The sequence below is a fragment of the Notolepis coatsorum genome, assembly GCF_963971535.1.
Source record: "Notolepis coatsorum genome assembly, chromosome: 10".
In the NCBI taxonomy this organism is placed as follows: Eukaryota; Metazoa; Chordata; class Actinopteri; order Aulopiformes; family Paralepididae; genus Notolepis; species Notolepis coatsorum.
The window spans coordinates 11,929,285-11,941,856 of NC_140174.1; the positions used below are offsets into that span (position 1 = coordinate 11,929,285).

The window sequence follows — 12,572 nt, forward strand, 5'->3', positions numbered from 1 at the left end:
TGAACTGAATATACCTATCAACCCCTCTTTTGACATTTAAATATGTCAACACAACAGTTCATTATGGACCATACCTGTCGATTACCAACCATTAAACACATCATAAGAAAACTAAACAACAGTTAGAGAGGTGAGAGAGAGAGAGAGAAGAGGGGGGGGGGGGCGAGAGAGGGAGAGAGAAAAGAGAGAGAGAGACACAGATTTGCAACTTTCAAAAGAATTACACCTTTCAAAAGAATTACAACTTTCAAAAGAATTACACCTGTTCTAGAAGGTTCGTTTATGACATCATACAGTGCCATCACGAATGTTCCAGAACGTTCTATCATGATGTCATACGGTGGTTCTAGAATGTTCTATGTTCTGAAAGTCTATTATGACATCACCACACCGCTCTAGAAGGTTCTAGGTTCCAAAATGCCCTATTATGACAAATACGACGGTTCAATGACTTTATCTAAATCCAATCAATATTAAACATTCATGTAATACAATAACGGAAATATATATAGCTTTGGCTCTTACACACGCAGGGCTCGAACCGCCGACGTCTCTCCTCCCCCGTCAGCGCTCCAACTTGACCTTGCAGCGCAGCACCAGGTATGTGGCCAGGCGCAGCACCAGGAAGAAGACGCCGAGCGCGATGAAGTCCACGTACAGCTTGGCGTCCTCCACATCCAGCATGTGCAGCATCTCCTCCGGCTTCTGGAACGTACACGGCGGCGTGGGGCAATGCAGCTCGGTGCGGTTATCGTAGATGGACAGGATCAGCCCCTCGAAGCCGTACCTCACGTAGGAGGTGTAGGAGCTCCACTGCAGGTATTTGGGAATGGTGTCGAAGTTGATGAAGAAGCCGGAGAACAGCAACACTGGGATGGCCGTGATCGGACCCACGAACGTCGCCACCTGCAGCGAGGGGGACGCGGCCCCTATGAGCAGACCCAGGGACTGGGCTACCAGGGCGGTGGAAGTGCAGAGAGCCATGAAGAGCAGGAAGCGATGCGTTTCGGGAGGCTGGTCTGTCATCCAGTACACTATACTGCAGTACATGATGGGACATAAGACCTGGAATGGTATGTCGGCCATGGTCTTGGCCAGGTAGTAGGCATTCACGCTGTACCAGTAGTTCAGATGTTCCCTCAGGAACACAGACATCTCCAGCGGAAAGGTGAGGACGGTGGGCATCAGGGCGGCGAACATGAGGAACATCATTGAGAAGAAGAGGAAGCCCGTGTTGTTGAAGACCTTGCTGGCGTCGTTGCCGATGTTCAGATACAGCAAGCCAATCAGGACCCCGATGCACAGGTGGGACATCACCCTGAAGTGAGTCAACACCATGTCCCTGCGTATAGTAATGAAGGTCCTTTTGAAGAGGATGCAGAACTGTTTGAAGGTACTCGTGGCAAAGCTGTGTTTCTCAATGGTGCCCTCAATGGTGTCGCTGTGACACTGGGAGTGACAGGAGTCGCTTTTGTCGCTGGAGTTCTTCTTGTCCCCTTCTGAGCACAGACCGCCCTGGATGGCCTTGAACAGCACCGGGTTCATGTCCCCGTACTCCCCTGACGCCACCTCCATGATGAAGTCAGCAGGGTTGTGATAGGTGGGACAGTGAAGGCCCAGGTTATTCAGGTAGGGTATGAGGTAAGGGACTGTACCCTTGTATATACACTGGCCCTGACTGAGGATGTAGAGCTTGTCAAACATCTCGAAGAGCTTGGCGCTGGGCTGGTGGATGGTGCAGATGATTGTCCTTCCTCCCAGAGCCAGAGACTTCATGAGAGACACCACCTGGAAGCAGGACGCACTGTCCAGACCACTGGTGGGCTCATCGAAGAACATGACAGGGGGGTTGTTGACCAGCTCCAGGGCGATGGCCAGTCTCTTACACTGCCCTCCTGACAGGGAGATGGTCCTGGTCTGGGCACACTCCTGAAGACCCAGAGCGATCAGGATCTCATCCACGAGTTCCTTCTTCACCTTCATGCTCTCGTTCATCTTCAGATTAGCTGAGACCATCATGGCCTCCCGCGTGGTCAGGTGAGGCAGCAGCATGTCGTCCTGCATGATGTAGCAGGACATCTTCCTGAAGTTCCTCAGGTTGCGCGCCTGTCCGTTCACCAGGATCTGACCCTTCATCCCCGTCTCCCTGTATCCAGCCAGGATGTTCATCAGGGTGGACTTCCCAGCTCCAGAGGGCCCCATGATGCCAACCAGCTCCCTGTTGTTGAATCTCCCAGAGACACACTTGAGCAGCTCTTTGTAGCCTCTTCTCCGCCAGCAGGGGCCCTGGCGGATGGTGTAGGAGAGTTCAATGAACTCCAGGTCCACGCCGGAGCGGCGGGGCAGGTGGGAGAAGCGCTGGGCCTCCGTGATGTGGTTCTCCACCTTCTTGAGGTGTGTGAGCAGGGGCTCCTGGGTGGAGTTGGGGGTCTCTTCCATGGGGATGGTTACGGAGGCTACCGGCCCTGGCGGCTCCAGAGAACTCTCAGCCATGTCGGCAGATGTCGCTCTTGGCTGAATCTTGTTTTGGGTGGTGTGTACGGGTCTGGTCCAATCGTAGCCGGAAACAACAAGTGATATCTTCACTTGACTTCTGAGATCTGAGATCTTCTTCTTCTTCTTCTTCTTCTTTTGAATTTCCGGCAGAGTAGACGCATCGTGGCGTATTACTGCCCTCCGCACTTCTTTTGATGATCTCTTCTTCTTCTTCTTCTTCTTCTTCTTCTTTCTTGGCGTATTTCTTCCCTCCTCATTTCTTATACTACACTAGTGGTGTTCCATCTTTAGGCCTCTTCAACTCACACTTTCTCCTTCTTCTCTGCTCCTCTTGCCTGTCCAATACTAATACATACACTAACGCTATATCCTCTGGTACAACTCTGAAGCATGCAGAAATGTCAGCACTGCCTCTGTGATCAACTGGTGGTTCTCATTATCCATGCCAAAGAATGATTTAAGAGAGAAGGAAGATACTCCCAGCTCTACCAGACTTTTATAAAAGATTTCCCTCTCTTTCCTATACCTTTCACATTTTAGGAAGACATGCCCGACAGTTTCAGTCTCTCCACATTCACACACCCCATCTGGATGTTTGCCCACAATGAACAAGCTACTGTTCAACCCACAGTGCCCCAGCCTCAGTCTACACATCTTCACCCTATCACTCCTTGACCCATATCCCTCCACCTTGATCTTGACCCGAGGCTGCAGAGAGAAATAGTGCCTTCCCTTGGTCCCCCTTTCCCACTCATCCTGCCACTCAGCCTCAACTCCTTTCTTTATCTTATCTCTGAGTTCTACTCTTCCCATTGAAATACCTATCTCTTCCTCCCTTCCCAGGCTCTGTTTGGCAAGGGAGTCAGCCATCTCATTCCCCGCAATCCCAGCGTGTCCCGGGACCCAACAAAACTCCACTGACCAGCCTGCCTTCGCAATCCTATATAAAACCAACATTATTTCCTGAATGAGATCAGGGCGAGCTTTAGACCCACCTGCACTCAGAGCCATCAGTGCAGCAGCCGAGTCAGAGCATATAATCACCTGGCTTGGTCCCACTTCCTCCACCCACCACAATGCCCAGAGGATGGCAAGCAACTCTGTCACAAATACTGAGCTGCCATCGGATATTCTTTGTCCCTTACCGATCCCTAACCAAGGCACCCACCACCCAAATCCTGCCCTCCCACTTTCAGGATCCACAGAGCCATCAGTGTACACCTCCAGAGCCCCTGATTCCAGAAAGAATTGTTGAATATATACTGTACACAAATGTTCTAGAATGTTCTATTATGACATCATACGTGACATCACAAATGTTCTAGAATGTTCTATTATGACATCATACTGTGACATCACAAATGTTCTAGAATGTTCTATTATGCCATCATACTGTGACATCACAAATGTTCTAGAATGTTCTATTATGACATCATATTGTGACATCACAAATGTTCTAGAATGTTCTATTATCACATCATACTGTGACATCACAAATGTTCTAGAATGTTTTATTATGACATCATATTGTGACATCACAAATGTTCTAGAATGTTTTATTATGACATCATACTGTGACATCACAAATGTTCTAGAATCTAGAATGTTTATTATGACATCATACTGTGACATCACAAATGTTCTGCCATTCATTCCTTATGGACCAAAATTTCCAGTTTGAAGCCGATTTGTAGCCAAACGGTGTGGTGAAACTTTCCAAAAAGTAACAGCAACTTGCATTGGAGCAAGCTGGTCGTTTTGATACCTTACACTTGTGTGTGGTGTGAAAGCTCTGGCAGGAGTTACTGGACAAAAATCGGCGGAATAAATAATAAATAAATAGTATAGATTACAATAGTGTGCGTCACCCACACTAATAATAATAAAACGTTTTTATTAAAGAATAAAAACGAAGGATTTGTATAGTCGACTTTGTTGACCAAAAACAAAAAAAGCATTCCATTGCAAAGAAATTACATGCAAATCGTTTTTTTTTCTTCAAAAATTGCCAAAATTGCCAGCTCTGAGCAGGCCTGCACTGCAGTATTGCCTGCAGTAATTATTCGTGCAGAGTATCTGCACAGGTTGACCCATTGTTAAATAAATAATAAATAATAGCCAATCAAAATAGGCTATTAATGTCATCTAAGCACGGTCTGTGCAGTTAAACTCTTGCCATTGAATGGAGGATTTAATGATTGACAGCCCTTGACATCCAATACACAGAGGTTGAATGATTGGCAGCCTTGCAAATCCAATCAGAGTATGGCTCCTACGTCTGCAGCTCTGTAGCTACACAGCTGTTTCTCCCCTTGCGGGATTGATTGATTGATTCTCACTGACTGAGAAAGTACACATTACAGTTCTACTTTATAAAATGCTAATTGTAAATATGTTTGGCAATGTTAATTAATAGGAGAAGGTCCACATTACAGTTCTACTTTTGTTTTGATGTGAGAAGTGATGCTGCATAAGAGGACTGCACTTAGCACTGACTGAGAAAGTACACATTACAGTTCTACTTTATAAAATGCTAATTGTAAATATGTTTGGCAATGTTAATTAATAGGAGAAGGTCCACATTACAGTTCTACTTTTGTTTTGATGTGAAAAGTGATGCTGCATAAGAGGACTGCACTTAGCACTGACTGAGAAAGTACATATTACAGTTCTACTTTATAAAATGCTAATTGTAAATATGTTTGGCAATGTTAATTAATAGGAGAAGGTCCACATTACAGTTCTACTTTTGTTTTGATGTGAAAGGTGATGCTGCATAATATGACTGCACTTAGCACTGACTGAGAAAGTACACATTACAGTTCTACTTTATAAAATGCTAATTGTAAATATGTTTGTCAATGTTAATAATATGAGAAAGTCCACATTACAGTTCTACTTTTGTTTTGATGTGAAAAGTGATGCTGCATAAGATGACTGCACTTAGCACTGATTGAGAAAGTACATATTACAGTTCTACTTTGACGTTTTAATGTTGGACCAAAGCATTGCATGTAATTAGAATACAGGCAAATAAAAGTCATTTAGTTTAAAGTACAATCTTGGCTGTCTTTTTTTCTCAACGCTTCAATAGGTAGATCTTGCCTTCACCAAAAAAAAATAAAAGTGATCTTGGGCTTAAAAAGGTTGGTGACCACTGGTCTACAGTAACAAGCTACAGTCAGCATCCAGTTAGACTGGACAGGAAAGAGAAGCAATTGCCTAGCCTGACACCATGCATCTAGGCAATACAATGTGTATCCATGCACCTCTAAAGCTCACCAATTACGTTGTCCATTTCTTATAGGTTGCACTTTCATCACTTTATTCCAACATAACACTTTTTTAAAGTTTTTGCAACAACAAATAATTATATTCTGAATCACCAGCAGACAGTCATGCCTCACTACCTAAACTTAACCTATGAAGTAGTTTGCAGGGGAGGAAGCTCACCAAACATGCAGGCTTGTAGTGTTGTGTGCTTGAATGGCTTCTTGCTTTCTGAACAACACTTGTCTTTCTTTCCAGCCCAGTTGAACCCACTGGCCAGGGCGTTGGTCATAGCAGTTTTCAACATCAGTCTGATCAGGTTCTCTGAATTGGTGCCTCCTACCAAAGCCAGACGAGAAATCTAAATCAGAGAGAAGAAAATGAAGGCCCTGCGTTAGAAACAGCATAACATTTATTTTATGAACACAGAGCAACCAACTTGTTTATACACACTTTATGCATGCACTGATATTCCAGCCCATAGTGTTCATGCCAGTCGTTATGTTTAACCACATTAACCCTCCTGTCCATATGTAAACGGTATATTTGAACAATTTCAAAACGTTTCATAAATAGCAGATATACAAGCTCTGTGACACGTTTTGAACTAGAAAGTGCTAAACACATTTATGACTTTAATCCAGCCTATATAGGTATATAGATGTGCCTGTCCTTTTTGGCTGTTTGTTCACCCTCCCCTACTACTAAACAAATTTTTCCCCTGAGGAAAAACTAACAAGACCACACTGAAATGATCTACATTTGATAAATGAATGCAGTTCAATAAATTACCATCTTTTGACGGACTGATTGCTCCATCAGTAATGATTCTGCCTCATTGAAGTCTTGTTCACTGGCGATTGGCAGCTGGAAGGGGAGCATAGTGGTTGTGGTGGCCACTCCGTGTCCCCTGGTCCCACCCGGTGTCATGTTGCCCTCAGCCAACTCGTTCTTGATTAACTCCACATCTCTGGACAGATCCTTCAAAATGGACAGCAAAGATGATAGTGCAACCAGAGAGACCGAATAGGATGTTGCCCAATATTTTAAATTTGTCATGGGGAAATCTTCATTATGCTCATCACTGTCAAAGACATGTTCAGGTTCAATTTCGTCATCCCCAGCTATACTTTCAAAATGTGCATCTGACTCACCTGGTGAGTCAATATTTTCACTCTGATCACTGATAGTTAGTGGTCTGTTTAGTGGCAAGTCTGATGTAGTTGGTAAATCTAGTGGCAAGTCTGATGTCTTTGGTAAATCTAGCAGGCACTCAGTAGAGGCTGTGACAGGATCTGTGTTCTCTAAAGAGTGACGGTTTGTCCTTGAATTAGCAGCAACAATTAACTTATAATCAGTGAGGATAGCCTGCTCTATCTCTCTCACTAATTTGTTGACTCTACGACTTTTAGCCAGAGAATAAGATGACATCTTAGAGTGATGAGGTGCTGTAGTCAATGTAATGGTACATAAATTGTGCCTATTTACTTGGCTAGAACAGGTCTTTGCTTCAATGCTGCCGTCTTGAAACTGGTACGTGATTCTGGAAAAAGAACGAAAAAAAGGGGGGGGGGGGGTCCTGATTAATGTGCTGCATTGCAATGTGCAGGGTGAAACCCTTGCATAATTCTACATTTTGATCAATATCAAGAGAGTTCATTATTATATTATTGTTATATTGTTCATTATAAGATACCAGCATAACCAAACGTCTAACTATACTATCTGTATGTCATGTATGTCCCTATGCCATAAATGTCATGATGTCATGTGTATGTCATAAATGTCACTATGAATTGAAAATGGGGGACCCTGATGTAAACAAGACAAAAACGTCTTTCTCTGGTCTGCATCCCCTTAACAATTGTGTGTATTGAGCCATACTGTATTGTACCATTCTGCAATCTGTTAAATAAAGTTTTCATTCATTCATTCAACATTAGCAGGACCAGTGCAGTCTGAGACTTAGCTCCTTTCGTGACTGTGATGCAAGCCAGGAGCTCGAATACGCAGCCACTTATTGCTCCGTAGTAGCCAGGTTAATTTGCACCACCAAGCACTGCTTAAAAGCTAGCAGTGGGTCCAAAATATATCAGATATAAATTTCAAAAGGTACCCAGCGTTCCATTAGGGTTTCACACACACACACGCGGCAGGGTTTGAAAGCTCGGTGTTGCTAATAAACATTTGAAATAATTTTTATAAACAAGTAAAAAAGATCACTGAGCTAGCCTTGGCTAAAATGGCTGCTTCCGCATTTTACAGTAGGAGCGCTGATTGCTGGCTGCTTTGTCACATGTTTGGTGCGCCCAGCAATCACAGAGCTCCTACTGTAAAATGCGGAAGCAGCCATTTTAGCCAAGGCTAGCTCAGTGATTTTTTTAAAATGATTTCAAATGTTTATTAGCAACATTAGCAGGACGAAAGGCACGTTCAAACTTCACTGTCGTACTTTAGAATGGAAATTTAGCGGATCAAACAATGTACAATTACTTTTTTCCTCTGTGTCCCGCCGCCGTCAACCGCATGCTTTTTTTTACTACTTCCTGTTCACCCAATAAGCATGCTTTTGATTGGCTGACTCGCACAACGTCATTCAGTACCAAAGCACGCAATTGGTCTGTTCGTTTTGGCGCTAGATTTTTTTTTTACATCGAAATAATAAATAACTGGTTATAAGATAAGATAAGATAAGATATTCCTTTATTGATCCCCTTGGGGAAATTCAGGCATCATAGCAGCATGGGGGGGAGGGGGGGGAGGGGTACAGGTAGTAAAACAACACAGTATACAGGTAGTAAAAGACAACACAGGCAGTGTAAACAATTTGATCAATATGGTCAATATAGGTCTGAAACAGACACAGCAACCGTACGATTCCACTTGCACACTCTCCAGAGTTAAATTAAGTACACGCTAACGAATATTCATGAATATTTATCTTAATGTTAGTTGACGTATATAGCACATTTACATACCAAACTGCAGTATAAGCACACAATAATGCAGTTATTTTTCACTGAACACAGTTAAGATAAAAGTAATATCGCCAAACTTACTGCAAAAGCACTCAGAGTAGAATCAAATCTGGGGGAGACTGCAGCTGCAGCAGTTCTTGAGAGAGCAATACAGTCCGATTGCGGAAGGGATGTGTGAATATCTTTCTAACTTTACCTCCCGATTCCGATACAATAAAGCGAGTCTTCATCACAAATCATATTCTCAAAATAATCTGACAGGCAGATATTATTGCTGGCGGACCTATTTCGGCCTGCGAGCCGCCTATTGCCGACCACTGAACTAGGATATCTGTTGGGTAACGTGCGTTTAGACAACACTATTTGGGACAGACCACACAGGCTATTTCCATATTATTAGGCTATTACTTCACATAAAAGATCATGTCTAAATGAAATGCACAAAAAACTAAAAATGTATGTATCATAACGTTACCCTGGTATAGATCTGTATGCATGTATTTATGTATTTATTCATAACGTTATACATATTCGTTAACGTTAGATCGTGCATGGCTTTTACATTGAAAAACGTACTTGTCACGTGGTTCCGTTCTCCATTCTTCACATCAAAAACTAAAAACCAACTATCAAAACGTACACGGACCAAAATCTGCCATTATTTACTCCTTTTTTTCATTTGATTCTAACACCAAAATACGAAAAACAGCTCTGTATTTCAGTTTTCCCTCGGTTTTTCGATTTTGGTTTCAAACGGAAATAGGAAAACACCTCGTATTTCAGTTTTTTCTTCCGTTTTTTTGTATTTCCATTTGAAACGAAAAATGAACTATCAAAACGTACACAGACCTTACCTGCATAGGGGAAGTGAAGAATCAAACACAGGACACGCCGTTGCTCGTTCACGTTGTGTAATGATGAGAGGAGCAGGTAGCGCGTTTGTTATGGTTTGTCAACAACCCCAATAGCACGGCACAGACAGGTAGTTCAGAGTTAGCCAAAAACCAGGGCGTATTTATTTACAAAACAGAAATGAGCGAAACAACTAAAGCACAAAGGGAGAATGTTCTTGGGCAGAGTTGTCTGCGGCTCCGCAGCTTGCTCAGAGCAGAGACGGCACTGTAGCGTTGCGCCTCTGACTCTGCGGCTCTGCAGCTACTTGGAGGTCCGCTCGGGAAGGAACAGAGGGAGAGAGAAATGTCAACAAACGGGCGTATGGAAAACGAGGCAGTCCAGAATTGTTTAGCTGAGTCAGTAACAACACAAGCGGCTCCTCTTCAGTGTTACCCAAACACACAAAAAACAGAAAGGTCCTGAGTCCAGGAAAATGCGAGAAAAACAGAGTATCCAAAAAAAGTACGTTCCAAAACTCACCAAGGCGCAATTGCGCAAAGCGGTCTACGAGGCAGAGATCCAACGGATGGCAGAGAATAGCAACAGCGGCGACTTCCATAGACGTCCTGGAGAAAAACAGACGAGGTACAACACGGGAGGAAACAAGCAGCAGCCAGTGGTAATCCAAAATGACCCGATACAGAACGTTAGGAACACCAGAGTATATAAGGGCTCCACCGAGCTGATTAGAACTCACTTCAGGTGCTCGAAGGTAATTGGTACCTTGAAGTGTGCGGAATCGGACCAATCCTCACAGTACCCGCCCCTCCACGGGAGCCACCCGGCGACCTGCCCGGCCTCGGCTTCCCCGGATGGGACCGATGGAAGTCGGCGATCAGGGGCACTGGAGAGGGGGACAGAGACAGAGGCCCGGAAAGGCGGGCTAGAGACAGGGACAGAGGCCCGGAGAGGGGGGCTGGAGACGGGGACAGGGGCCCAGCGAGGGGGACTGGAGACGGGGACAGGGGCCCGGTGAGGGGGGCTGGAGACAGGGACAGAGGCCCGGAGAAAGGCGCACAAGGGGAACCCCGGGGCGAAGGACTGGACGCCGCCTGAAGACACTGGGCATGACAGGAGGAGCTCCACCCCCTGATGGTGCCGGAGGACCAGGCGATGTGGGGCTCATGCAGCGTGAGCCAGGGCCGACCCAGGACTACTGGGACAAGAGGGGATCTGGTAATAAAGAACTGGAGTCTCTCAATGTGGTTACCAGCAATGGTGAGGAGGACAGGACAGGTGCGTTGAGTGATGTCAGCCAGGCGGTGATGATCCAGCGCGTAAACCTCCAAGGGCCTCTCGAGGTCCTCAAGTGGAATGTTGGCCTGGGTGGCAAACTCAACATCCAGGAAACTCCCATCAGCACCAGAGTCAATGAGTGCACCACCGTCGCCCGCTGGTCCGCCCAGGCTAGGGTGACGCTCGTCAGACGGTTAGGTGGTGCACGGGTGTGGGAACAGGAAAAACGGCTCTCCAGGATCCCCCGGGTCCCGGCGAGCCTGGTCCTCTTGGCCGGGTAGGGCAATTGGAGATACGGTGTCCATCCCGGCCGCAGTAGAGACAAAGGCAGGACCTGAGCCTGGACTCCCGTTCGGCCGGGCTAAGGCGGGTGCGTCCCAGCTGCATGGGTTCCTCCCTGGACACAGCTCGGGAGGGAAAAAAGCCACCAGTCGCGGAGGGGGCAGGACGGTCAGCAGAACAGTCATGAGTACGGGGGGTCTGGGGAACCTCTGGGGGTCCCAGTCGTGCTCCCTCACGCCTCCTCTCCCGGAGGCGTCCGTCGATGCGAATGGTGAGGCTGATTAGGCCCTCGAGAGAATCGGGCTCCTCTCGGGTCGCGAGCTGGTCCCTTACAGCGTCGTTGAGCCCCTTCAGGAAGGTGAGATGAAGCGCCCGATCATTCCAACCGCTCTCGGTTGCGGCCAGTCTGAACTCCAGCGCGTAGTCGATGACGCTGCCACTGCCCTGCCGGAAGGTGCCCAACCGAGCTCCCGGGTCCTCGCCACGAGCTGGGAGGTGGAAAACCCTTCGGAGCTCTGCCACGAAGTCTGGGTAGGAGAAACAAAAATCGGCCCTCATAGACCAGGAAGCAGTAACCCACTGTGCTGCTTGGCCTGTGAGCAGGTTAGTCATGTAAGCTAATCGGGCTCCCTCTGACGTAAATCGGCTGGGTTGATGAATGAAAACCAACTCACATTGCATGATGAATGTGGCACAATCCTCGAAGTTACCGTCGAACAAACTGGTTCGGAGAGACGGGGCTCCCGAGGTGCGAGGTCGGGAGGTGCGGGGTCTGTCGCGGCGGCGGGTGGTGATCTGGCTGGGACTCCTGGCACAGGTGGGGTTAAAAGCAGGGTGTCAAATGCTGCACTGAGAGCCTGTAGCTGGTGCAGAATATCAGCCTGCTGATTACCCTGGGTAGTCTGCTGGGTGGCCAGAGTGTCAAGGGAATCCAGAATAAGCTGGACCTGGGCCCGGAGGTCCTGCACAGCAGCCGCAGCCGCACCTAACTGTTGGGTGTGGTCGTTGGTCAACTGGATCTGGACCGCCAACGCTGCCCTAACTCTGTCTGTGTCGGCTGGGGTTGACATGGTCGGGTCGTAATGTTATGGTTTATCAACAACCCCAATAGCACGGCACAGACAGGTAGTTCAGAGTTAGCCAAAAACCAGGGCGTATTTATTTACAAAACAGAAATGAGCAAAACAACTAAAGCACAAAGGGAGAATGTTCTTGAGCAGAGTTGTCTGCGGCTCCGCAGCTTGCTCAGAGCAGAGACGGCACTGTAGCGTTGCGCCTCTGACTCTGCGGCTCTGCAGCTACTTGGAGGTCCGCTCGGGAAGGAACAGAGGGAGAGAGAAATGTCAACAAACGGGCGTATGGCAAACGAGGCAGTCCAGAATTGTTTAGCTGAGTCAGTAACAACACAAGTGGCTC

General features: G+C 46.5%; 1 protein-coding gene across 1 annotated transcript; it reads right to left on the reverse strand.

The window, feature by feature from the left end:
• Positions 1–564: 564 nt before the first annotated feature.
• Positions 565–2,493, reverse strand: LOC311235440 (ATP-binding cassette sub-family G member 4-like; the record flags this gene model as incomplete). The annotated part of the gene is made up of 1 exon (XM_084322903.1): positions 565–2,493. One exon carries the CDS (start codon positions 2,491–2,493, stop codon positions 565–567), a length of 1,929 nt encoding a protein of 642 aa, XP_084179029.1.
• Positions 2,494–12,572: the final 10,079 nt, after the last annotated feature.